Source organism: Aquarana catesbeiana, linkage group LG09 (assembly GCF_042186555.1).
Source record: "Aquarana catesbeiana isolate 2022-GZ linkage group LG09, ASM4218655v1, whole genome shotgun sequence".
Classification (NCBI taxonomy): Eukaryota; Metazoa; Chordata; class Amphibia; order Anura; family Ranidae; genus Aquarana; species Aquarana catesbeiana.
This window is the reverse complement of record NC_133332.1, coordinates 224,979,033-225,006,447: the sequence shown is the minus strand read 5'-3', so window position 1 is coordinate 225,006,447 and position 27,415 is coordinate 224,979,033. Positions and strand designations below refer to the sequence as shown.

General features: G+C 43.8%; 1 protein-coding gene across 1 annotated transcript in view; it reads left to right on the top strand.

The window, feature by feature from the left end:
- LG09H9orf43 (linkage group 09 C9orf43 homolog) overlaps positions 1-27,415 on the top strand; it is a 48,160-nt gene that overhangs the window by 1,972 nt on the left and 18,773 nt on the right. Inside the window, exons 3-8 of the mRNA XM_073599832.1 lie at positions 16,132-16,279; positions 16,720-16,819; positions 19,255-19,355; positions 21,166-21,253; positions 22,298-22,410; positions 23,557-23,752. Coding sequence (XP_073455933.1) covers positions 16,132-16,279; positions 16,720-16,819; positions 19,255-19,355; positions 21,166-21,253; positions 22,298-22,410; positions 23,557-23,752 — 746 coding nt within the window. The remainder of the gene's footprint in view (positions 1-16,131; positions 16,280-16,719; positions 16,820-19,254; positions 19,356-21,165; positions 21,254-22,297; positions 22,411-23,556; positions 23,753-27,415) is intronic.

Genomic DNA, 27,415 nt, shown 5'->3' with positions numbered 1-27,415 from the left:
CACTGAAGAAATTACACTTTGCTACATTGTAAAGTAGTAAGTGTACAGCTTGTATAACAGTGTAAATTTGCTGTCCCCTCAAAATAACTCAACACACAGCCATTAATGTCTAAACACCCCTAAGTAAAAATGTCCAAATTGGGCCCAATTAGCCATTTTCCCTCCCCGGTGTCATGTGACTAGTTAGTGTTACGAGGTCTCAGGTGTGAATGGGGAGCAGGTGTGTTAAATTTGGTGTTATCGCTCTCACTCTTTTATACTGGTCGCTGGAAGTTCAACATGGCACCTCATGGCAAAGAACTCTCTGAGGATCTGGAAAAAAAAAATGTTATTCTACATAAAGATGGCCTACGCTATTAGAAGATTGCCAAGACCCTGAAACTGAGCTGCAGCACCACTCAGAACAGGCCTCGTTATGGTCGACCAAAGCAGTTGAGTGCACGTGCTCAGCATCATATCCAGAGGTTATCTTTGGGAAATAAACACATGAGTGCTGCCAGCATTGCTGCAGAGGTTGAAGGGGTGGGGGGGGTCAGCATGTCAGTGCTCAGACCATACGCCGCACACTGCATTGGCTGTCGTCTCAGAAGGAAACCTCTTCTAAAGATGATGCACAAGAAAGCCCACAAACAGTTTGCTGAAGACAAGCAGACTAAGGACATGGATTAGTAGAACCATGTCCTGTGGTCTGATGAGACCAGGATAAACTTATTTGGTTCAGATGGTGTCAAGTGTATGTGGTGGCAACCAGGTGAGGAGTACAAAGACAAGTGTGTCTTGCCTAAAGTCAAGCATGGTGGTGGGAGTGTCATGGTCTGGGGCTGCATGAGTGCTGCCAGCACTGGGGAGCTACAGTTCATTGAGGGAACCATGAATGCCAACATGTACTGTGACATACTGAAGCAGAGTATGATCTCCTCCTTTCAGAGACTGGCCCGCAGGGCAGTATTCCAACATGATAACAGCCCCAAACACACCTCCAAGACGACCACTGCCTTGCTAAAGAAGCTGAGGGTAAAGGTGATGGACTGGCCAAGCATGTCTCCACACCTAAACCCTATTGAGCATCTGTGGGGCATCCTTAAACGGAAGGTGGAGGAGCGCAAGGTCTCTAACATCCACCTGCTCCGTGATGTCTTCATGAAGGAGTGGAAGAGGACTCCAGTAGCAACCTGTGAAGCTCTGGTGAACTCCATGCCCAAGAGTGTTAAGGCAGTGTGGGAAATAATGGTGGCCACACAAAATATTGACACTTTAGGCCCAATTTGAACATTTTCACTTAGGGGTGTACTCACTTTTGTTGCCAGCGATTTAGACATTAATGGTGTGTCAATAGTGTGTTGAGTTATTTTGAGGGGACAGTAAATTTACACTGTTATACAAGCTGTACACTCACTACTTTACATTGTAGCAAAGTGTCATTTCTTCAGTGTTGTCACATGAAAAGATATAATAAAATATTTACAAAAATGTGAGGGGTGTACTCACTTTTGTGAGATACTGTATGTGTTGCTGCAGGGCGGGGGGCTCAGTATCTTTGGTCCCCAACCGGTGGCCCTTTAATGCTTACTGTCCAAACCTGAAACACAAGGCTCGTGTGCAGAATCCGGTCCACTAGGCCATTTCATGTGGCCCTTGCACCTCTCCTGCAGCACCCCCCATGTCTCCACCACCTCCTTGTCTTAGCAGTCTGCAGCAGAGAGGAGGACAGAACTCCTCCGCCAGATCCTGCGCTTGTCTGTGCAACAGTGGGGAGGCTCAGCTCTGCCCCCTGACTTGCCAGTCTGCAACAGAGAGGAGGATATAACTCTTCCTACAGATCCTGCACCTCTCTGTGCTTACTCAAAGCCAGTGAATGAAAATGATTAATTACACTGGCTTTTACCAGTTAAATGGTTATTTCTTTCACACGCTTACTTTTTTTTGTGGTGTCCATTTTCTTTTATCTCTTTTTTTTTTTTCTATACATATTTTTTCTCTTACGTTTTATAATATATCTTGCTGAGAAGAATATCTAACAGGTTGTCAGTGGTTTTTAAAGGGGGCTGTAAAGAGCACAAATATGGGAGCATTGGTTTGAAAAGGAGCTCTAATGGCAGCAATCTACAGCAGTCTCTTGTAACATATTCATAGTCTCTGACAGTCTCCTGCACCAGGTCATCAATCTCCAATCATTGCTGTAGCATGTCTGCAATCTATAACTGTCTCTTATAGCATGCTCACAGTCGTTGATTTTATTGGCGTGTAACAGGCACTTTTTCACCCTGAAAATCGGGTGCAAATAGTGTGTGCGTGTTATACGACGATATTGCAATTTGGGCTGCCTAGCAGGGAACGGGGAGGGGGGTGGGACGAGCGCAGTCAGATTACATACAGCGAGAATCTCCTGTCTACCCAGCAGGCCTCTGTAATAGGATGTCCCGTCTCCTGGGCCGGCATTGGACCACTATTCTGTCTTTCATAGAAGCCGGTCCAGGAGGCGGGACTTTGCATTAAAGAGGCCGCTGAGTAAACAGGAGATTTTTGCTGTATGTAATCTGACGGCGCTCGTCCCACCACCCTCCCTGTCCCCTCCAAGGCAGCAGTAATCTGAGGTGAGGCTGCAGAGCACTGGACCCTTTTTATTCATTTTCTGCATGTAATTATCATGAGCATCAAGACTGCATATGTGTTTTTTTTTTCCTCACAGAGACGAAGGGTGCAGGTTTTTCATTGATGTCATCCGGGGGATCTGTGGCCTTCAAGTGGTTGTAAAGGCACAAGGTTTGTTACCATTATGCATTCTATGCATGAAGGGTAAAAAACCTTCTGTGTGCAGCAGCCTCTCTAATACTTACCTGAGCACCATCTCGATCCAGAGATGTCCATGAGAGACTTGCCTCTCTGGGGACCCGCACTCATGATTGGCCAATGGCTCCCTCTGCTTTCAATCACAGCTAGTGACCCAATCAGGAGACAGAGGGAATGGGACAGCTTGGGAGCCCCCACAAGCTACTTGCTGTGGGGGCAGGAGGGAGGAGCCAGGAGCGTGGGACCCGAGAAGAGGAGGATCTGGGCTGCTTTGTGCAAAACTATTGCACAGAGCAGATAAGTATAACATGTTTGTTATTTAAAGAAAAAATAAGGCTTTAATGTCACTTTCAGCTTTTTAAACTCTTCCCATCAGAGGTTTCTCTTCAGAAGAGCCCTCACTAAGTACTTAGAGGACTGGCTTTGGCAGCTCCCTAAGAAGGAGCAGGGTCTGCTTAGCTTCGGCCTTGGTGGACCAGAGTAACTTGCAACCCAGGAGGTTCAGGGGTTGAGACCAGGGCCGTCTTTAATATCGATTAGACCCTGGGCAAACATTGCCTTTGGGCCCCCCCCGACTCAAAATCAGGTCAGGCAGCAATTGGGATTGTTTGCCAGAGGTTACAGCATATCATTACTGCTCATTGACTGGATGCTGGAGGTTACAGCAAACATTACGACTCATCAATTAGTTGCTAGAGGTTACAGCACATCATTTCTGCTAACCGATTGGTTGCTAGAGGCTACTGCACATTCTCACCACTCACTAATTGGTTGCTAGAGGTTACATGTTTACCGCTCGCTCATTGGTTGCTAGAGGTTACATGCTTACCGCTCACTCATTGGCTGCTAGAGGTTACATGTTTACCACTCACTGATTGGTTTCTAGAGGTTACTGTGCATCATTACCACTTACTTATTGGTTGCTAGAGGTCAGCACATCAATACAGCTCACTGATTGGTTGCTGAAGGTTACAGAACATCATCTCCTCACTTCCTGTACACCATGGACTGGAGAGGTGAGGGGAACCACCAATAGACAGAAAATTCCTAGAACTTGCTATTAGCAATTAGTAGAGCAGAGCACACACAGATATGAAGGTTAACTGAGTGCATCTAGGAACAGAGCCCAATAGGAGCAGTATCCCTGAGGACAGGCTGCCAGAAATAAATGACTAGTTATGCCACCTGCAGTAGAGCAGTGTGGAGGGGTGAGCTATGTACAGAGTGCAGGGTTAAGGGGTGTGCTATGGACAGAGTGCAACAGTTAGGGGTGAGCTGTGTACAGCGTGCAGGATTTAGGGGTGAGCTGTGTACAGAGTGCAGGATTTAGGGGTAATCTGTGTACGGAGTGCAGGATTGAGGGGTGAGCTGTGTACGGAGTGCAGGATTTAGGGGTTATCTTTGTACAGAGTACAGGATTTAGGGGTGATCCATGTACAGAGTCCAGGATTTAGAAATGATATGTGTACAGAGTGTAGGATTTAGGAGTGATCTGTGTACGGAGTGCAGGATTTAGGGGTGTGTTGTGTACATCCAAGTCACCCCCCCCAAGTACAGAGCTCTCCTCCCCCCAGATTACGGTTTGGAGCTCACCCCTGTCAATACACAGCATTCCTCTGGCATCCCCTTTCAATACTGAGCACATTCCGAGTTCTTACCAGAGTGTAGCTGCAGAAGAGCAGCTGTAACTTACTGCATGTCCGTGGCTTGGAGCAGCTTCTGCCTGTGTACATCCCCCGCCCCCTCCCTCCTCTGTTCTCTTTGCTCTCTCATAGAGATCGAGGATGTGTTTTGCAGAGCAGGGAGAGATGTGAATGCCCGCCGGGGGGAGAGTGCTGTCACTTGTAAATACAGAAGCAGTGCTCCTGTATTTACAAGTGACAATAGCGGGCAGCTCAGCAACCAGGTGGAGGAACTCCGGCTGAAGAAAAGCCGACGGGCAGCACAGGCTCCAGGGGCAGCTGCTTTGGGCCCCTCAACAATGGCGGGGCCCTGGGCAGATGCCCCGTTTGCCCTGCGATAAAGACGGCCCTGGTTGAGGCCCTTCCTCTTCAGAGGTTGGTCCATTAACGTACCCTCATGCTATTTTTTTCTGTGTGCTGTGATTTCATAGTTCACTTATTTGTTCACTGGGATTCAGCAAGCCCTGCACCGAGGAGCTCCCGAAAAAAGGTTTGAAAAGAAAAAAGGTAATGTGCGTGTGATGGTGTGCATGCACTCTGTGAAATGTTGTTACAGTTCAACAATGTGTTTATTTATTTTTTAACTTGTAAAGTTAAAGTGATTGTAAAGGCTTGTTTTTTTTCAAATAACAAACATGTCATACTTACTTCCACTGTGCAGCTCATTTTGCACAGAGTGCCCCCGATCCTCGACTTCTGGAGTCCCTCAGCGGCTCTCATGGCTCCTCCTCACTTCAGATAACCCCCTAGGAGAAGCGCTCTCCTGGGGGGTTACCTTGCGGGCGCGCTACCGAGTCCAGCATTTGCGTCCATAGGATGCATTAAGGTGGAAAAACATGAGGGTTTACAACCCCTTTAATAAAATTATTTAACCCAATGCAAAACTGTGTGTGTTGTGCTGCCATGTCACATGTTGCATACCTCCCAACTTTTTGAGATAGGAACGAGGGACACCTATTAGCAAAATGATGTAGGCATAGGACACACCCCCTGCCACGCCCCCTAAAGGAGAATTATACAAATACATAAATAAAAACTAGTTAAACCCACAAGTGTTTTTTTTTTTTTTTTATTTACCACTACTATTACTTTATACTGGTATTTTTATATTTACAAATGCAGTAATTTAGAAATTGCATGAAAGTTTTAGCACTGGGAAACACTTTTTAAAAGATAAATAGTGCATTTTATATTCAACTATATAGATCAGACCAAAATGAGGAACAAATGAGCAGGAAAGAGGGACAGAGGGACTTTGTTCTAAATCAGGGACTGTCCCTCGTAATCAGGGACAGTTGGGGGCTATGATATTGTAATGCTTTTGTGTGTTGTGTTCACCAGCACACTTGAACAGTGTGAACAAGGCACAAAGAGAACAATTGTGTTCTCAGGGTAATTGCTTTGAACCCAAGTTGATCAATGCAGATCAAGGCACCAGATGTGAACTCTATCTCACTGGCTGGTTGTCAGGTAGAGGGATTTGTTTAGGAGCTTCTTAAAGAATCCTGACGAGCAACCAGTGGCAATCTAAGTACACTTGCACCTGCAGCACAGACCAGCAGATTGCTCTGACACAACCCTAATGGCCTGTACACGCGATCCGAAAATCAAAATCCGACAAAAAATACCGCTTTCGACGCTACGTACGATAATCGGATCGTTAGTACAGAGCTTTTGAGAGCCGATCGCGACAGTTCATCTGATATTATTCGATTGGACAAGCATGAAAATTTTCCTCATATGATACCAGATCGTACGATTTTCATTTAGTCAGTACAGTTGTCGTCCGAAAATTCAATACAAATACACTACAACACATGACATCACTTCCGTTTTTTTTTTTTTTCTGTCGTACGAGAATTTTTGTAACTTTAGTAACCTATTCAATTTCTACTTGCGACTAGTAAGCGAAAAAAGTCGGACAATCTGTCATCCAATTTTCGGATCGTGTGTGTAATTTCCACTCAGGAGACAATACTTATGTAATTTTTGATTTTTTGTATATTCTGATATTGTTCTTAAATGGTCAATTGCAATGTTTATGCAGATATTGGCTTTTTACAATATTTAATAAATTACATTTTGTTATAAATTATTACTTGGTTGTGTACCAATACCCAGTTGCCCTTAAAGTCCCAATCCTCTTTGGGGGACCCCTTTTCACATATTGACGTATGGGATGGTGGCAACAATTTAGTCCACTTCTGGTGAATATATATTCTTTTGTGATTAGTGTGGCAGCTGGAGGCATGTACTGGAATTGACCCTCTGTAGCTCCCCCCGGCACACAGGGGGGCCCGGGCAGCTGAGGGGATCGGACTGTCTCAGCAGGAGGGAGAGGAGATGAAGCTGGCTTTTAGCTGCTGCAGAGAGAGTCACCCTGGGGATTGGTTCCATTAATTGCACCCCCTGCACTTATCATCCTCACTTCCCTTATCCAATTCCCCCTGCTGCCCAGGCCCCCTACAGTATAGCCGGTGGTACCCCCTTATCGGCGGCCCTGATCTTGCTACCTGTCCTGTTTTTTTCCTGTAGCCTGTTTATATGACCAGGTTTCTCCTCATGGTTTTGAGAGGTCACCTTTACCCAACACTTCCTGTTTGACCGAGTCTTCAGGATCTGCAGTGCTACCTCCCTGGGTCCGTTTGTTTTTGTAAGGGGGCTCCCCCATGGGCCAGGTAGGCTATTTTGATACCAGGTGATATGAGACTATGATTGTGTATTGTCTATATGGTGTTCAGTTTTTCTATTTTTATATATATATTTTTTTTATTTTTTTGGGACCATTTTATGGCTGTTTTGGACAAGTTTGATTACAAGTACGACCTATCTGCTTGTTATATTCTAAGTCTTTAGATCAACTGAAATTGTATATGCATACTGTCAACTATCAAGTCCTGAAGAAGCGATGGCGGACCACGAAATGGAAAAGGGTTTTGAAATAAATAATAGTTTGTATCCAAACTTATATAGAATGTCACACTTAAAGCATACCTTCCAATGACATGAGGACCCAGAAACTAGTGGAGATCACTGTAGTAGCAGTGCCTACTACAGTGATTTCCAGCTTTCAGCGTGATCCCACAGATATGGCACATACATACTTACATTGGTCCAAGCTGGACAACTGTAATAGGGCGTACACACGGTCGGACTAATGCTGGCCATACACTATACGAAAAATCGGCCGAAAAATCGTTCGTATGGACACTTCGTTCGTTTTTCGGCAAGTTAGTGGGTACAAATCGATAATCGTTTATGACGTTTTTGTGGAAAAAAAACGAACGGCATGTTTGGAAAATTTCTGCCGAACGTACGATAAATTGCAAGGTTAATGTGTTTCCCGTCCGAACTGCCTGCACTAGGTATATGTAAAAAAACGAACACAAAATTATTTATTCATGTCCACTGAACAGATTATCGGACATTATATGATGGCACGATCGTTTGCGGTCACGGTCGAACGTTCGTTTTTCGAAAATGGGTTCGGCCGATTTTCTGTATAGTGTATGGCCAGCATTACTTCGGACATTCCGACAACAAAATCCTAGGATTTTTTCCGACGGATGTTGGCTCAAACTTGTCTTGCATACACACGGTCACACAAAGTTGTCGGAAAATCCGATCGTTCTAAACGCGGTGACGTAAAACACGTACGTCGGGACTATAAACGGGGCAGTGGCCAATAGCTTTCATCTCTTTATTTATTCTGAGCATGCGTGGCACTTTGTCCGTCGGATTTGTGTACACACGATCGGAATTTCCGACAACGGATTTTGTTGTCGGAAAATTTTATCTCCTGCTGTCCAACTTTGTGTGTCGGAAAATCCGATGGAAAATGTCCGATGGAGCCCACACACGGTCGGAATTTCCAACAACACGCTCCGATCGGACATTTTCCATCGGAAAATCCGACCGTGTGTACGGGGCATAACTATGTAAAAATTGTCATAACTAAACTTCAGGTTAAAGTCCCATTATGTTTGATGGGTACTTCAATTGATAATATTGTTGTTACCTAGTCAGCACCTATTCATTGATATAAGTGGAAAAAAAGTTGCGCTACTAGTGCATCTGTGAAACAGTAGATCAGCAGCCAGCATCAACAGTGTAGTGAACTGTGTAATAACCAGAAAACATGAAAAAATGCAGCGCTAATGTGATGTACACAATCCCCAGAGTGGCCCCCAGGTGTAAGTATAAGACCAATGGGCGTTCATGAATGAGAAGCCAATGTCTAGTGAGTATAACATAAAATAAATCACAAAATCAGTGTACAGTGAATGACAAAAAGGAAATGGATACAAAATAAAAAAACATATAAAAAAAACAACAAAACGTCTGTGAAAAACTATAGTTTCGACTGCAAAGCTCCTTTATAGAATGTGGTATAGTCCCATGTAAGGGAAATATTAAAGTGATGTCCTTTCCACAGATGTTGGGTGAAAATGCATAGGCTTCTCCATATGTCATTCGCAGATGTGCATGTAAAATAAAGGAAGATCGGGCGTGGCCTGGACTGGCATGGCCTAGGGAGCTAGAAACGAGAGCTCCGCTTGCCCACTATCCGTATTACAAGATCCTGGAGGTAATACTGCTAAACTACTACCCACGAGTGGACGCCCTGACTCTCCTGGCCCCTGGGGAACATGTCGCCGCCGAAACAGAAAACAGACCCGGCCGCAAAGCTAGCCAAATATAGAAACACGGACAAGGAAGCTGGGGGAGAAAATGGCACCGGCTCCTCTCCTCATGCAGACTCAGCGGCGGAAGATACGGTACGAGTGCTGGAAGCAATCTCAGACTGTAAGAGCACCTTAACCAGTAAGATTGAGGAGGTTAAGGTGGATGTATCATTAATACGCCAAGATCTGCAAAAATTGAGAGAAAGAGTCACAGAGACTGAAGCTCGCATTAGCCGCGTGGAGGATGAAGTACCGCCACTACAAGTTCACACTGAACGCTTGCAGTACCAACTTAACATGGTGCTGGTCAAACAGGACGACATGGAAAATCGCCTGAGAAGGTGTAACTTGCGATTCATAGGCCTGCCTGAGGGATCAGAAGGCCCTGATCCCCCACCATTTCTAGAGAAATTGCTGATCGACACGTTCGGGAGAGCTGAGTTCTCCACCTCCTTTGTGGTTGAAAGGGCACACAGGCTTGCGGCTAAACCCCCCCTCAGGGCGCTCCGCCGAGGACATTTATTGCCAAACTGCTCAATTTTCGTGACCGGGACGCTGTACTTCGGCTGACCAGAACAAAGGGTAACATACCCTTCAAAAATGTGGAAATTAAAGTATTCCCGGACTTCTCGGCGGAGGTCCAGAAGAAGAGGGCCATGTTCACAGAAGCGAAACGCCAGCTACGGATCCGTCACTACTCCTATGCAATGCTTTTTCCGGCGTGGCTGCGAGTTGTGGGCGAAGACAGGGCACACTTCTTTGACACGCCCGAAACTGTCTTTACATGGCTCGAGAACAAGGAAGCCTCGCGTCGCGACCCTGCCTGACACTCCCGCTTGATCTCCACCAAAGGAGGGAATAGGATCTGCAACAACTGCATATCTTCCTGAACCCTGCGACTTTACCATCCTACAGGTACTGTTATAAAAACACATGATAGATACAATACTGTCCCTGTGTTTGGCCCAGTTACATCCGCACTCCCCCAACATGAGGACTATTTGTCTTCCGGAACCTGTGGGTATTGCCAAGACGAACCTTTTGTGCCATATGGGCAATTCTGCCACTGTATATGCCCACAGGACCTGTGTGAGTTTCCATATGGAAGGGCCTGGTCAGGAATTCACCAGAGACACATTTAGTATACCTCACAAGCTTTACTGCCAGTGGCAGGCGGGTACCTGGTAAGACACTCGCAATGGGGAATATGGAAATGTCCCCCAGCCCGGTGCACTGGCTCCTAACGATCTTGCTTGCCTTACAGCGAATTATCGCTCCCTTAGCCACGGGTGTCCGTTTGGATCCCGTGTGTTCTTTTTTCTTAGCAACAGTTGCCTTAGGGCACAAGTGAAGTTTCCCTGGCATGCCCGGCATCAGCAAACTGCATATATACTTAAATTTGATGCATTGCTTACCCGGGTATGTCAGAGTGTTAATGCAGTTTATATCAGATTGCTCTGTTCGGGTTAATGTTCGGTTTAAATGTTTCATATTGAAAAGTAATAGATTGTGGTGTCCACTTCCTGCTATAACGTCCATGCAATTTAAGCAACGTATCAAAGGCTCTCACATGCAAAAAGCCAGGATCTCCCACCTACTTGGCCCTATATGTTTAGAAATGAGGGAGGAGAGGGGGAACGGGGACCTCTTTACATATGGGAATGTTGTTAAAATCACAGTGAATGAATATATGACATGCAACCATACAACGATAAGACCATGTTGGATATTAAATGTTTGACTTGGAACGTGAGAGGTCTCAGGGCCAAGCCCAAACGTAACGCAGTATTGGCATATCTCAAGTCCCAACATGTGGACATTGCGGTGCTCGTTGAGACTCATCTCGCGGGGCAACTTCAAACGACACTTAAGAAACCCTGGGTGGGATGGCTATATCAGGCCCCATACTCCCCCAACTTCAGAGGCGTAGCCATACTTGTGGCCAAAACGGTACAATTTGTGCTTCTTGCTCTTAGATCTGACCCGCAGGGTAGGTTTTTATTTTTACATGCTAAGGTGAATGGGCTAGAAATGTTAATCATGGCATTCTATGTACCACCTCCCTTTCAACTAAGTGTTATGCACGAGGGGATAGTGTACATGTCTCAATTCCCTACGGTTCCTGTATTGTGGCTGGGTGATTTCAACAACATAATGAATAGGGATCTGGACCGCATATCAATGGCACCCCAAGATGGTATCGGCCAGCCACATACTAGGTTTAGTAAGATAATAACAGACCTGGCCCTTATAGACACGTGGAGATACTGTAATCCATCGGAAAAGGCATATTCCTGCTTCTCCGCATCCCACAACACCATGTCACGTATTGACCTCATTTTTATTTCTGGCACTCTCACTCCCCTACTTAAAAAGGTAGGATTTAACCCACGCATCCTGTCTGACCATGCCCCATATTGGATTATGCTTAGAGTTGACGCTCCCCCCCGGACATACAGCTGGAAGCTAAATCCGTTTTGGCTGACGGTTGTCCCTGACCTGGAGGAGGCGGCCAGTGAATGGGAATTTTTCTTTCATGCAAATAAGGGCACAGCACCCCCTGAGATCATTTGGGATACCTTCAAAACCCATGCCCGAATGATTTTATCGCAACGTATCTCCCGGTCCTGCAAGACTTCCTCCCAAATTCTTAAACAGGCAGAACAATCCCTGGTGGAGGCAGAAAAGAACTTCACAGATGACCCTTCTGCACTAACAGCAGACCAATTAAAATTACAAGCCAGAATAGTGAACAACTTATATTTTGAAAAAGCTGACAGGAAAATCTTTTATAATAAGCAAAGGCACTATGAATGTGGAGAGCCGGCGGGTCGACTCTTGGCATATTTAGCACATCTGGACCACAGACCTCCCACGGTGGTGGCACTTCGGGCTACGGCCGGTGGGATGTTAACTGATCCTGATGAAATAGCCGGGGAGTTCTGCGCATTTTACACATCCTTATACTCATCTAATGCTGACGTTTCTGTAGAGGAAATAGCGCTACTGCTATCCAACATAGAGATCCCTCACCTTACTCAACTCCAGATAGATCAACTAGAAGCCCCCATTATTGAAAGCGAAATATCAAAGGCAATCTCACTGCTTAATACCTCAAGAGCACCGGGGTCTGACGGATTACCTCTGGAGTTCTATAAAACATATAGTGAGGTACTGACTCCCAAACTATGTGAACTATTTTCTCATATATTCCAATCCGAGACCCTCCCCCCGTCTATGCACGAAGCCAATATAGTGCTGATACTCAAGCCAGGAAAAACCCAGAACTTCCGGAATCTTATCGCCCGATATCCCTTCTCCAACTAGATGTAAAGATACTGGCCAAGATCCTGGTTCTTCGCTTAAATGCCGTGATCCTTTCACTAATCCATCCGGACCAAACCGGTTTTATGCCAGCTAAAAACACGGCATATAATCTACGTAGGCTTTACATGAACGCCCAAGCTGAACATGACACCATGGGCTCTAGGGTGGTGGTGTCATTAGACGCCGCAAAGGCGTTCGACTCTGTTGAGTGGACGTACTTGTGGGAGTGCCTCACAAAATTTGGGTTTGGACCCCGCTTCATCAAATGGATCCGACTACTATATCAGAGTCCATGCGCCAGGATCTTGGTCAACGGAAGGGTCTCCGAGTCGTTTCCTCTTTCCAGGGGCACTCGGCAGGGGTGTCCACTCTCTCCCCTGTTGTTTGCACTAGCGGTGGAGCCTCTCGCCGCATCCCTTAGAACACATCCAGGCATTATAGGACTTACTCGTGGAAACCTGCTGGAAAAGATAAGCTTATACGCTGATGACATGCTATTATACCTTGCAGATTCAGGCACGTCTTTACAGTTGGCCCTAGAAGTAATTCAAAATTTCGGCAGATATTCAGGATTGAAAATTAACTGGGATAAATCCCAGATCCTCCCAATAGACGTCAGTGTGCCTACCAAAGAACAATCTAATTCCCCTCTTCTTAGGGTCAGCGAGATGACATACCTAGGGATAGTGGTAACCCGATCACCAGAAGACCGCCTTAACTTAGAACCCCTAATAGCAGTATTGAAACGCAAAACACAGACATGGGCCAAACTACCCCTGGGGGTGATGGGTCGAGTCAACCTAATTAAAATGGTCCTCCTTCCTAAATTTTTATACGTGCTGTGGCATGCTCCGATTTACTTACCTTTGCGAATATTTAAAGCTATTGAGGCTATTCTTAACTCATTTGTTTGGGGATCCAGTCGTCACAAACTGTCCTGGCAAACATTGAAAAACCCGACAGAATTGGGAGGTGCGGCTTTGTCGGATTTTAATCTCTACTACCTGGCAGCGCAACTATCTCACTTTTTCCACCTAGATAAACATGACAGAAATCGTGGTTTATCCCTGCTCTGTGCTCCACGGGGACGTCGAGTCTCACACCCAATCCAGACTCTTTTTTTAGGCCCTAATAAAATAGATAACAGGAAAGGGATGCTATACCATTACTGTAGGGTTTGGGAAGTTGTAAAACACAAACTTAAATTGCCACCTATGCACTCTCACATGCCCCTATGGGATAATCCTGAACTGGGAGAACTACACAAGGTGCCAAATCCCGAAATATGGCTTCATTACGGTGTAGGATTCTTGTCGGATGTCTACCATGACAACATTCTACAGTCATTCCAACAACTCAAAACAAATTTCAACCTCCCAAACAATATGCTCTTTCGTTATCTCCAGCTCCGTCATGCCCTTAATGCCCAATTCAGTGGGACTCCTGATGTGGAACGCGCAGATGTCTTACACATTATGTTGGGCTCTGAACATCGCAAACTCATCTCAGAATTCTACAACTCTTTGCTAAGACCAGCAGCAGTCTCAATTGCGTATAAATTAAAAGACGTCTGGTCGGGGGACGTGGGGGAGCTGGAGGATGATGAATGGGAAGACGCCCTGGAAACTTGCAAAAAAGTCTCTACCAAGTTGTCGGACCGCCTAACACATCTGTACATTTTACACAGGTCATATTTGACCCCCCCACCGTATAGCCAAATACAAACCCGATCACAATCCTAATTGCCCCCACTGTAATAGTCCATCTAGTACCTTCTTCCATCTTCTGTGGCTATGTCCAGTGATACAGGATTACTGGTCCCAGATAGTTAAGTTTATCCACGATGAAATGGGATCCCCACTCTCACTATGCCCCAAACAATGCCTACTAGGAATATTCCCGGACCCTGACTCAGATAAATATCACAAGATATTTCTCCAAGAATCGTTATTCATAGCTAGACTACTAATAGCCAGAAAATGGTTGCAAATTACTCCTCCCACACTTCACGAATGGATATCCAACATTAATAACGTTCTTCCGTATAAAAAGGAAATCTATGCCCACAGGGGTTGCCCAACCAAGTACGGCAAAATATGGGATGCCTGGCTGGAAAACGCTTCCACCTGTAATACACCCTCAGAATAATATATCTCTCAATAAAAGACTTCCTCTAAAGTATCAAATTGAGGATGGAAGTGGTCCCCTTTTCATACCATGGCCTGTGTGGTGGCTCGATGTGGGAGGGTACAGGAATACATGGCCTACCATCCGTGTCATATAGATGTGATGTAATGTATCATTAACTGATGCCTGCTCTGTATCTTTTTACATTTATATTTTCTTTTCTTTGCCTCTTTGTTTGTTGCCCAAGTTATTCCCAGTTGTAACTTGAATATTATTCTACTGTACCATGGATGTAGATGACCTGTATGTAAATTACCTTTTCAATAAAGCACCACGTTGAATGTAAAAAAAATAAAAATAAAGGAAGATCAGGTACGCTTACCAAAAAAAGATGGACACACACGCCATACGGCGGTGGGTCATACAGGCATTTAGACCATTCAATCCAGCAGGTCTTTAATGGAGGACACGAATGATGTGATGGTGTCTTTCAATGGTCACAACCAAGATGATGAAGGGTAGATGATACACACCAGGAATTCCAATAGACTGACGTGCCTAGATTCCCAATCATTCGCCAGCTCCATCCAAGGCCGTAGTTTGCAGATAACTTCAGAAACTTCCTGGTAGACAGAGGCTGTCTACCAGGAAGTTTCTGAAGCTATCATCCTCTTGGTTGTGACCATTGAAGTACACCATCACATCATTCGTGTCCTCCATTAAAGACCTGCTGGATTGAATGGTCTAAATGCCTGTATGACCCACCGCCGTATGGCGTGTGTGTCCATCTTTTTTTGGTAAGCGTACCTGATCTTCCTTTATTTTTATTTTTTTTACATTCAACGTGGTGCTTTATTGAAAAGGTAATTTACATACAGGTCATCTACATCCATGGTACAGTAGAATAATATTCAAGTTACAACTGGGAATAACTTGGGCAACAAACAAACCTGCTGGATTGAATGGTCTAAATGCCTGTATGGCGTGTGTGTCCATCTTTTTTTGGTAAGCATACCTAATCTTCCTTTATTTTACATGCATATCTGCGAATGACATATGGAGAAGCCTATGCATTTTCACCCATCATCTGTGGAAAGGACATCACTTTAAAATTTCCCTTACATGGGACTATACCACATTCTTTAGAGGAGCTTTGCAGTTGAAACTATAGTTTTTCACGGACGTTTTGTTGGTTTTTTGTTCACAAATACTTTACAGGTATATGTTTTTTTATTTTGTATCCATTTCCTTTTTGTCATTCACTGTATACTGATTTTGTGATTTATTTTATGTTATACTCACTAGACATTGGCTTCTCATTCATGAACGCCCATTGGTCTTATACTTACACCTGGGGGCCACCCTGGGATTTGTGTATATCACATTAGCACTGCATTTTTTCATGTTTTCTAGCACCTATTCATTCCCAAGTTTGGAAAATGTGTTTTAGCCAAATGTACCTCACTTTTAAAATGACCTGTCCCCTTACTGCATTCAGTAAAACTATTATTTCTCAACAGATGGACTGCCAGTGCTGAGTGTAACCACTATGCCAAATAACCAGACCATTCCGAATGAACGGAATGTCCAGGGTGCACCTTCTTTAGTTACCTTTAGTAGATTGCCTTCTCCTTCTATGTACAACCTCTACAACAGTGCCAGCTTCAGGTAATACTTGAAAATGCATATCACAGTTCCTGTTCAGTCTGTGCAGGCATTGGGGGCCAGATACTAAGCGGACCCAACAAAAGAGTGTCTTGGAGAAGAACACTAATCCAAATAAAAGTGTGCTCCATTTTAAATTTTCTTCTGCAAACTTATACCCAGCTTAGTGACCCTACCAGTAACAGGATCACTACGGGAGCAGAATAACCACTCACCTGCTTTTATGGCTCTATTGGTGATCATAATTCTGCAGCATTTTTACCAGTGAGAAAGTCATAGAAGCAGGTAAGTGTTCTGGTGTTGATTGTGAGTTTCTGCTATTGACAGAATTGCTAGTTTAATATGGGCAATACTAAGCAAATAAGAGCATCTTGTAGATGTTGTCCTGGTTAGACTAATATCAAATTAACTTAAATGCTGTCATTATTTTTATTTTTTCACAGCATGGGCAAGATCCTCTTTCCAGGCATGAATTCCTACAGTGAAATCACAGTGGCCTCCAAAAGGGTGGCCTCATTCCTCTCTACCAAGAAACCTGAGAAGGTAAGTGACAACCAGTATGTGGGCGGTGTGTAGGTTGTTGAGTACCAGCTTGGGAAAAGCAAACTTATCTGGTTTACATGGAGCTGGAAAATGCTCATTGAACTGCTGGGTCTTTGACACTGTTTGAGAACTCAGTATGGAAATCTCTTATGCCAGCGGATGATCAGATTCAAACGTTTCTATATTACCATCGAAATAAAGACATCTATTGAGTGATGTTGGCTCCTTATATCTGCTTGGCCTTTCATTTGCTCTCTACATCTAACTACCAGCCTGTGGAAGCACTGGGACTTTTAATTCTGTGTCTGTGCCCCATCAGACACGAATACATGTAATATGGCACTACCAGAGTTCCAGATATAATCTATATTGTCAAAAGTATCGGAACACCTGCCTTTACACACACACATATGAGCTTTAATGGCATCCCAGTCTTATGCCGCGTACACACGATCGGAAATTCGGCCAGCAAAAGACCGATAAGAGCTTTTGGTCGGAAAATGTGACCGTGTGTATGCTCCCGCCAGCAAAAGATTGAGAGCAGGTTCTCTATTTTTTGGTCGGAAAAAGTTCCTATCCGAAAATGCGATCGTCTGTACAAATTCCGATGCGCAAAATTCCTACGCATGCTCGGAAACAATTCAACGCATGCTCTGAAGCATTGAACTTCATTTTCTTGGCTCGTCGTAGTGTTGTATGTCACCGCGTTCTTGGCGGTCGAAAGTTCAGAGAACTTTTGTGTGACCGTGTGTATGCAAGGCAAGCTTGAGCGGAATTCCTACGGAAAATCCGCTCATGTGTACGCGGCATTATTCTGCAGGGTTCAGTATTGAGTTGGCCCACCCTTTGCAGCTATAACAGCTTCCCAACTCTTCTGGGAAGGATGTCCACAGAGTTTAGGAGTGTGTCTATGGGAATGTTTGACCATTCTTGCAGAAGCGCATTTGTGAGGTCAGGCACGAGAAGGCCTGGCTTGCAGTCTCCACTCTAATTCATCCCAAAGGTGTTCTATTGGGTTGAGGTCAGGACTCTGTGCAGGCCAGTTAAGTTCCTCCACCCCAAACTCGCTCATCCACACTATATTGCCAAAAGTATAGTAAACTGCTGTCAATAGGCAATTTAAGACCTTCACTTTCATACCTTAATCCCTCCTTACTTTGTTCAGCAACAGAGAGTTAAAAATAGTTCTGGGTATGAAGGAATTCCCTTTAAAGAGAACTGTTCGCCAGACCATCCATTTCAACAAAAATCTTCCTATAAGGTTATATAATTACAGAAAAACTATTGGAAGTGAGTATAAGGCCCCTTTCACACGACCTGAACGGGCACTCCATGTTAGACATGTCCGCTGACATCCGACCCCGTCCGATCCGCTAAAAGCAGATGGATGGCCCTACGTCCAGGTCCGTCGCTGGCAGATCGGATCGGGTGAGATCTGATGAAAACGGACATGCTGTCCGTTTTCATCCGATCCCTCCATAGGCGGCAGCGGCAAGCCCCTCCCCACTCAGTGAGCAGAGAGGGACCTGTCATCCGCCGGCTCAGCAGAGATCAACAGAGAGATCTCCCGCTGAGCCGGCGGACCGAGGCGGGCTCCGTAGAAACGGAGTCCGCCTCCTGTGAAAGGGGCCTAAAAAAGAAGAGAGGCGCCTCTAAGTGTAGCAATATGGTTAAATTTAATGAAGGTACAACATTTAGCAACTCACATGGTCGATGATTAAAACAGGCACATCTAAGTATGTAGGCATCTGGGGTAAAGATGTCCACATAGACCATGGGAGGCGCCTCTCTTCTCTTTTATACTCTGGAGCTCCTGCTGGATTTTGGTTCTAATCCCCTTGTGGAGGCTTCCATTTGTGAATGGACATTTTATGGTTACACAACCTGGTCACATTGCTATAATCTTTTATATGGACTATAAACTGAAGGATCTATGAATAAATGGTTGTGGAACGAATCATCTGAGTTTCCATTATTTCTTATGGGGAAATTTGCTTTGATATACAAGTGCTTTGGATTACAAGCATGTTTCTGGATCTAATTATGCTCACAATCAAAGGTTTTACTGTACCACATTATCGATTTGACTAAGCAATCAAGAAGGATCTGATATAGTTTGTGTCATTCACCTTTCCTCTGCTTGTTCTTTCTCAGATAAGTGTAATAAGTATAAGTACCCCACCTGTCAGCCTGATGTGAAGTAGCAAGTTTGCAGTGGATGAAAGGGACTAAACATAAAAAAGGATTATGGGAAATTCTGTTTAGTTCAGTATAAAGATGACTTTAGACATGGCTCTGGAAATTGAATACATATGGGCTATATAGAATGTGTTTTTTATGTTTCTTTTATAAATGCATAGAGCTGTAAAATAATGAGGTACACCCTCTGAGTACTCCAGTTTGGTATACTTTACCCACAATGCACTGCTTTCCAGGTGGCAACAGTGGACCCATGCTTACAAGATCTAAAGACCAAACACCCGACGATGGTTTGGGTGCCAAATTCCCAGCAGAAAGTCCAGCAACAAGAAAAGAGGTATATACTGTGTGTGCAGGCTACAAACTGGTTTAGTGTTCACTTGTCACCAAGTAGTTTGTATGCTTTTCCAGTGTTTATATGGACTTTTTCTCTGAGTACTCTGGATTTCCTTTCACACTCCAAAATTATTCTGGGGTTAAAATATTGCACTATTATAGATGGATAATAACTATTTTAGCACCTAGGTTCACACTGATGCAGGGCAATTTCAAGGGATGTTGCAGTGCAAAATGATGGGGTTCCAATGCGATTCTGATGCAATCTGGGTGCGATTTTGATACACAGAAAAAAAGGGGGACTATCTGTGCTTGGAACAAATAACACTATAACCTTGATACCAGGCATATATAAACAAGTAAAAAAAGTGCAGCGCTATATAAGACAATGTGATAAAATACAATAGATAAAATGGATGACGTGAAAACTTAAAACGGAGTTCCGCCGAAAAGAAAAAAAATTAAAAGTCGGCAGCTTACAAAAAGTGTAGCTGCTGACTTTTAATAATCAGACATTTACCTGTCCCACGGTCAAGCGATGAGGGCGTACGAAGCCCCGTTCCTCTCCCCCTCCTCTCCATGGCGCCGGCATTCTTACTGTGGGCTTACTGTGAAGCCACAGCCGGGCACGCATTGCGCGAGCCGCGCTGTGAATGGTCGGGCAATCTTCTATGACGTGTCCTAGAAGATTGCAGGGGGGGCGTGATGAACTTCCTTTCCGGGAGCCCTGGGAGGAAGTGGGAGCTGGATGACTCTAAAAAGAGGGTATCCACTCCCCCCCCCCCAAAAAAAAATGACATTCCAAATATGGCGTGTCAGGGGGTCATCGTCACTTAAAGCAGAAGTTCCATTTTTGGGTGGAACTCCGCTTTAATTAGTATTGTAAATGAATCAAAAAAGTGTTCAAGAAAGGCAAGTGTTATAGTGCACAAATTAAATATAATCAAAATAAAAAAAGTCCCAAATGAGTTTCCGTGCAAGGTGAGAAAGGGATCCAGGGACAGCGAATGTGACACCCAGGAATGTATCCACACCAAGGGCTTACCAGAAAGCCAGTGACCTCCCCTTACTCAGGGATGTCAGAGAGCGCTCTATCAAGTAATGGATCCAATGGCAAGAGCTTGAACCTCCAATCGGGTGACTCCAGACAGCCAATCGAGTGACTCCAGATAGCCAATTCAACGGGTCCTCACCCGTAAACAATGGGTCATAAATATGCAAGTACAGTATTGTAAAAGCATCCAGTTTTATTTGAAAAGCATTGCACTTACATTTATATCAGTGATAAACAGCATGTGTAATATCAAAAGCCACAAACAGGGTCTATTTCCAATATTAAAGATGGCCAAACAACGATCGCACATGCGCTGTAGCATGTGTGCGTGACTCCGCCCTACGCGTTTAATCAGAAATGACGTCGTCAGGGGCACGATTTCAGTACAGCTGTGTTTTCAGTGCTGTGTAAGGAGCACAATGACTGAGGGAGAAAATGTGCTTAAATTAGTATGACAATTGAACAGATAAGCGATCTGAAAGTGTTTCCATTGAAGCCTGTTGACCTCAGAATCACACTGCAATGCATCAAACTTGCACAGCAAATCAAAATCAGATGGCTGCGGCACTGCATATATATGAACAGGCTCCTTAAATACTCATGTTATTTCACTTGTCATGCGGTTTAATGTTATCTGAACCACGTTAGAAAATGCATCAGTGTGAACCAGGGTTTAGGACAACCCTCCACACTTTTTTTTCTAAAAAATGTAGCTTTAAAGTCAGTAATGAGGCATCACATATATTTTTCCATTTAGAGAAAAACCTTTGAAAGTTCAGATTAAAGAGCTGACATTTACAGATGTGGCTGGGCAGCTGAGAAGGGAAAATCGGGACCCAGATGTGGTGAGTCAGTTGCTTGAATTTTACACAGGTTGACCACTCAGGTATCCAGTAGACATGTGCAATTCATTTTGTTCCGAATTCGTTTTTTGACAAAAAATATCCGAATTAACGAAAACCCGTTTAACAAATTTTTCTGAATATTCGTAAATTTGAAATTCGAAAAATTAGAAAAACTAAAATAATAACAAAGTAATAATAACTTAACTATTACTATTAAATTATGGGTATTGGAATTTCCTTTCGAATGTGACTGTTAGTGAACGTTATGAATACGAATTATCCGAAATAACGTATACCATATCTAAACAAATGGAACGTAATGAATTAATAATAATAAATAACAATATTAATAATAAAAACTTTTTATAATTATTATTATTTATTATTAATTCATTCTGTTTTAATAATCAAATTTGGCTGTTAGTGAACGTAACGAATGCCGCATTCGTTCGGATAATTCATAACTTCAGATGTATTCGTTACGTTCACTAACAGCCAAATTTGAAAGGAAATACCAATACCTATAACTTAATAGTTAGTTATTCTTTCGGATTTTCTTTCTTATTTTCGGATTTTTGTATTTATGAATTGCGATCATAAGGAATGACCCGAAAATCGAAAAAAAAACCAAACGAATGAAACGCAAATGAAACATTTTTTCGGCAGTGCACATGTCTAGTATCCAGCACTGTTACTTGGGGATGAGGAGAGAATCATTAACCCTCTGTAAGCTCCAAACCATGACCTGATCACTTGTTGCATTGGACCACCTGACCAGCAGTCATTAGATCCCAGAGCAAAAGTTTTTAGAATGGGTATTTTAGGATCTGATTTATTATCTTGTATGTGGCAGGAGGGTCGTGATGGAGCATATTAATGGTTAACACAGTATACTGTAGATCTGCTTTAATGTAACTTGCTGGAGAGACCTGTTAAATTTTAAGGTTCTGCCTGTTTTTTTTTTGTTTTGTTTTGTTTTTAAATAAACCACATGTAAAAGTGTATGTTACATATATCTTTAATAAACTTTTCGTGTTTGGTTAGTCAAAAATTCGGAAAGTGAATAAGCCACCTACAGGCGGATCCCCTCATAACCTGATTCTTACCAGATCTCCAATACTAACACATACGCATGCCAGGAAATGGATGACAGCAAGGTAGGACAATTCACTATTGCTTCCATATCTGTCTCATACAAAGGCCACTAGCAACTCATGCTCATACATTAAAGCTTAATGTACATGGGACGTTTTTACAACCTCTCCTGAACGATTTAACTTGACAGATAATAACCCACATTTACATGTCGCTTTTGTGTTTGGAAAAAAACATTTTTTTTTTCTTCAAAATAGCCTGAAAAACGCCTGTAAACGAAATGCGGCTAAACGCGAGTAGCCACGTTTGGCGTCTGAAACTTCGGCGTCTGAACTCATTTTTTTGCCTTCAAAGAAAAGCCTCTAAACGCAACTGCTTAAAAACGACATTAAACGAACCTGTGTACATGTACACATAAGATAACATTGGATGAGTTCAGGGGCAGTTGAAAAAAGCAGCCAACTGCCTCTGAACGTCCGTTTACCAGCAGCAGTGTACATGAGGCCTTAGCCTAAGCCCTGGTTCACGCTGAGGCAGCGCGACTTGCAGCGCGACTGCCTCAGGCGACCTGGACACGACAGGGGCGGCGACTTGCAAAACGACTTCTATATAGAAGTCTATGCAAGTCGCCTCAAGTCGCCCCCAAAGTACTACAGGAACCTTTTTCTAAGTTGGAGCGACTTGCGTTGCTCCGATTAGAACGGTTCCATTGTACAGAACGGGACGCTACTTGTCAGGCGGCTAAGTCGCCTGACAAGTCGTCCTAGTGTGAACCGACCCTTAGAGCAAACCCCAGGTTCACTTTTACTGCCTCTTTCCAGCAGCACCACAAATTCATCTTTCCTTTGTACTCTGATGCTTTGTTCAGCCTCTGGGAAGAAAGCAAGGTTGAGAACAACTCTTCGTGCCCCCCCCCCGTGACACCACTGAGCCAATTGTCAATTACCAGTGGTGTCACAATAAAATGGGAGGTGAATCACATGCTTTTCCATATCTGGATGTACTGGGCATTTCCCTTGCTTTCCATGGCTAACTTGAGCTTTGGGGTAATAAAAGAAAGGCATGTGATGTTAGGAAGAGGGCCATGAAAGTTGTTTGATGTCTGATGGGATGTTTGGCATTATTTCCCACTATGACTACTACTTTAACTGCCTGTAGATCTAATGTAACATTTTAGGAGATTGCAAAACTCAGCTTCTGCTTTTCAGGTCTATAAAGGAAAACCGAGAGGAGATTAACAGGAGATCTTATGAGCATCACTCATATTCAGAATCCCAACATGATCTTGGTCCGGGCAGTCTGTCACCAGAGAACCGACGTGTGGTTTTACATGATAGCAGAAGCAAACACCGCAGCAGTCCGACCATCTCGCAGAGTAGCCCGGTATACAAGCTGGATGAGCAGGTCAGTGGTTACCACAGACAACCATGTCTGTTATGGAAGTGCCGCTCTATACCTTCTGTGCCTCCTCACCAGTGCAATGAACTGTAATGGCAGCTGCCCCTCTTTCTGTCTGCATCGTGCCTGACACGACCCAAACTCCTCATTTGTGGCCAGGCTGTCATGGACAGATCCCCTGGTGCTCCGGACTATTAGGCCTCTTTCACACAGGCGGCTTTTCTGCTGCTGGTAAAAGCATGTTTTGTTATTTTGAAATTTCAAGACTCCAGGCACAGAGTTCACTTGGCTGCGTTTAGCTGTGGTGGAACATTTTTGCCATTTCTGATGTGCTTCCTGTTATTCATTCTGCATGCACGTTTTTGATGCGTTTTTGGTGCTTTTTTTATGCGTTCTGGTGCATTTTTCCCCCTCTTTTTTCTTCAGCTTAAATAAGGACATGTGTGTTTTCCAGTTTTTGGTGCATTTTTGATGCGTTTTATCACATTCCAGTACGGTTCACTGCAGAAAAAATGCAGAATGTTCTACTTTTTTTTTTTCTGGAACTGACCACACTGGTGTGAACTATGCCATTGAAAACCATATAACCTACTATCCATGCGGTTTTAATGCAGAAAAAAAATGCACTGGACAGTATGTGGTGTGAACTGGCCCTAAAACAAAAGATCACAGCCAAATGGAATGTCTTTATTAAAGTGTAGTGGTTAGCACTTTCGCCTAGCAGCAAAAGGGTCGCTGGGTCGAATCCCAACCAAGACACTACCTGCCTGGAATTTGCATGTTCTCCCTGTGCCTGCATGGGTTTCCTCCGGGTACTCCGGTTTCCTCCCACACTCCAAAGACATGCTGGTAGGTTAATTGGATCCTGTCTAAATTGGCCCTAGTATGTGTATGTACAGTGCCTTGAAAAAGTATTCATACCCCTTGAAATTTTCCACATTTTGTCATGTTACAACCAAAAACATAAATGTATTTTAATGGAATTGTATGTTATAGACCAACACAAAGTGGCACATCATTGTGAAGTGAAAGGAAAATGATAAATGGTTTTCTAAATTTTTGTATGAATAAATACAGTTGTGCTCATAAGTTTACATACCCCTGACAGAATTTATTCTTGGCCATTTTTCAGAGAATATGAATAATAACTCAAACTTTTCTCTCACTCATAGTTAGTGTTTGGCTGAAGCCATTTATTATCAACCAACTGTGTTTACTCTTTTTAAATCATAATGACAACAGAAACTACAAAAATTACCCTGATCAAAAGTTTACATACCCCAGTTCTTAATACCGTGTACTGCCCCCCCCCCTAACATCAATGACAGCTTGAAGTCTTTTGTGGTATTTGTGGATGAGGCTCTTTATTTTCTCAGATAGTAAAGCTGCCCATTCCTCTTGGGCAAAAAGCCTCCAGTTCCTGTAAATTCTTGGGCTGTCTTGCATGAACAAAGTGGCTCAATGATATTGAGGTCAGGAGACTGAGTTGGCAAGATGAATGCAGTATGTTATCAAAAAATACTGGAGGAATATTTGCATTCATCAGCCAGGAAGCTGCGCATGGGACGTACATGGACATTCCAACATGACAATGACAGGTCGACTTGGCCTTGTGTTTTGGATCATTGTCATGTTGGAATGTCCATGTACGTCCCATGCGCAGCTTCCTGGCTGATGAATGCAAATATTCCTCCAGTATTTTTTGATAACATACTGCATTCATCTTGCCAACAATTTTGACCAAATTTCCTGTGCCTTTGTAGCTCACACATCCTCAAAAACATCAGTGATCCACCTCTGTACCTTTCATCATAGGCTTTGTTGACTCCTCTCCAAATGTAGCGTTTATGGTTGTGGCCAAAAAGCTCAATTTTGGTCTCATCACTCCAAATGACTTTGTGCCAGAAGGTTTGAGACTTGTCTCTGTGCTGTTTGGCGTATTGTAAGCGGGATACTTTGTGGCATTTGCATAGTAATAGCTTTCTTCTGGCAACTCGACCATGCAGCCCATCTTTCTTCAAGTGCCTTCTTATTGTGCATCTTGAAACAGCTACACCGCATGTTTTCAGAGAGTCCTGTAATTGTGGGGTTTTTTTTGCATCCCGAACAATTTTCCTGGCAGTTGTAGCTGAAACCCTAGTTGGTCTACCTGACCGTGGTTTGGTTTCAACAGAACCCCTCATTTTCCACTTCTTGATTAGAGTTTGAACACTGCTGATTGGCTGTCACGAATGTCCCATCTACCCCAGTGCAGGTGGCCAGACACTATAGCTAGCTACTGTGTGCTTCACCTATAGCAGCCCCCTTTCCCTTAAGGCAAGCAGGCCTACCGGTACTTGGCTGCCCCCAGGACTTATACACAATGCTATAGTGCCTGGCCACCACACCAGGGCAGACGCGAACAGAGCAAACAACAGACTACTTGCAGTTTAGCAGACAGATAACGTAGTTCTATGACAGTCCAGGTAAAAGGCAGGCTGAGTTCAGGGAGTAATCCAATATCCAATCCGGGTCATACACAGGGAAATCCAACAGCAAAGCAGGGCAGACAAATGGGAGGCTTGATCAGGAACAATGCAGGTAACTCTGTTTCTATCACAAGCAAGGGATAGAGTGTTCGGTTCGAGTCCTGATTAGAATTAGCCTGCCTATGTAACGCCCCTTGTTACCATAAACGTACAATTGTAATATTACTGTGATACCTACGTAATCATGTGTATAAAAACCTTCAATTGTGTCATAATAAAGCAGAACAGTTATTTGGAAAGATGCTGCGCGTATCTTTTGTGTCTGTTCCCTACTGCAGTAGTTATTATTAATTTGGAACCACTAATCAATATGAGAATAGGAGTTGCCTATCATCAATTTAACCGAGTCAGCATGGCGAGCTTTGCCTTAGGAGGGGATTCCAGGTGACCCTGAGTATCCGAAACGAGGAGCTTGAGACGATCCGGGAATTTCTGATAATCAGCCGGCTGAGGTAAGCCTTTTGCTTACATTTGCATTATCAGACTTCCTTGATCGGTAAGGCAATTTCGGGACAAAGGGTACCTATTTTACTCCCCTTAATCGAACTGTATTGATTGGTGGTTATATGTTATGTTGTCCCTGTCTATTGTCCATTGGAGTGTTATAGATAAGAAAGGGAAGAATAGTGCTGTTCACAGGTATATGTAGTAAATCTGCTAGATAAAGTAGTTTAGAGGCAAGAGGGTATAGGCACACGTAGAGACGAGAGAAGACTGGCCAGTCATTATGGGCATTGAATTAAGTAAGGGAATGAAGGGTAAGAGACCCTCAAAAATGCCCAGTGCAAGAGGAGCGCTATATATGAACCAAAGGTGCGGTTCCGCCTATACTGAGCCCCTAGATTAATGGTTAGAGTGGACATGGATCCACAATGGGTGACTGGGTTACCAAAGGCCATAGGGACTAAGAATCATGCAGAGTAAACAGCTAGAGAAACAGTTATCTATGTGAGCAGGATGGATCAAGGGTGACAATTAACACTAGACAGAAAGAGACATTTTCATGTTAAGTTGTGCGATGAATTTGGGGTCAGGCACTACAACTATTAGAGTCAGAAACAGAGAAATGAGAGTTAAAACAGAATACTTTATATGTTGTCAGAGAGAGAAGATGGGATGAGCACTGCTGCCCGTCTGATCA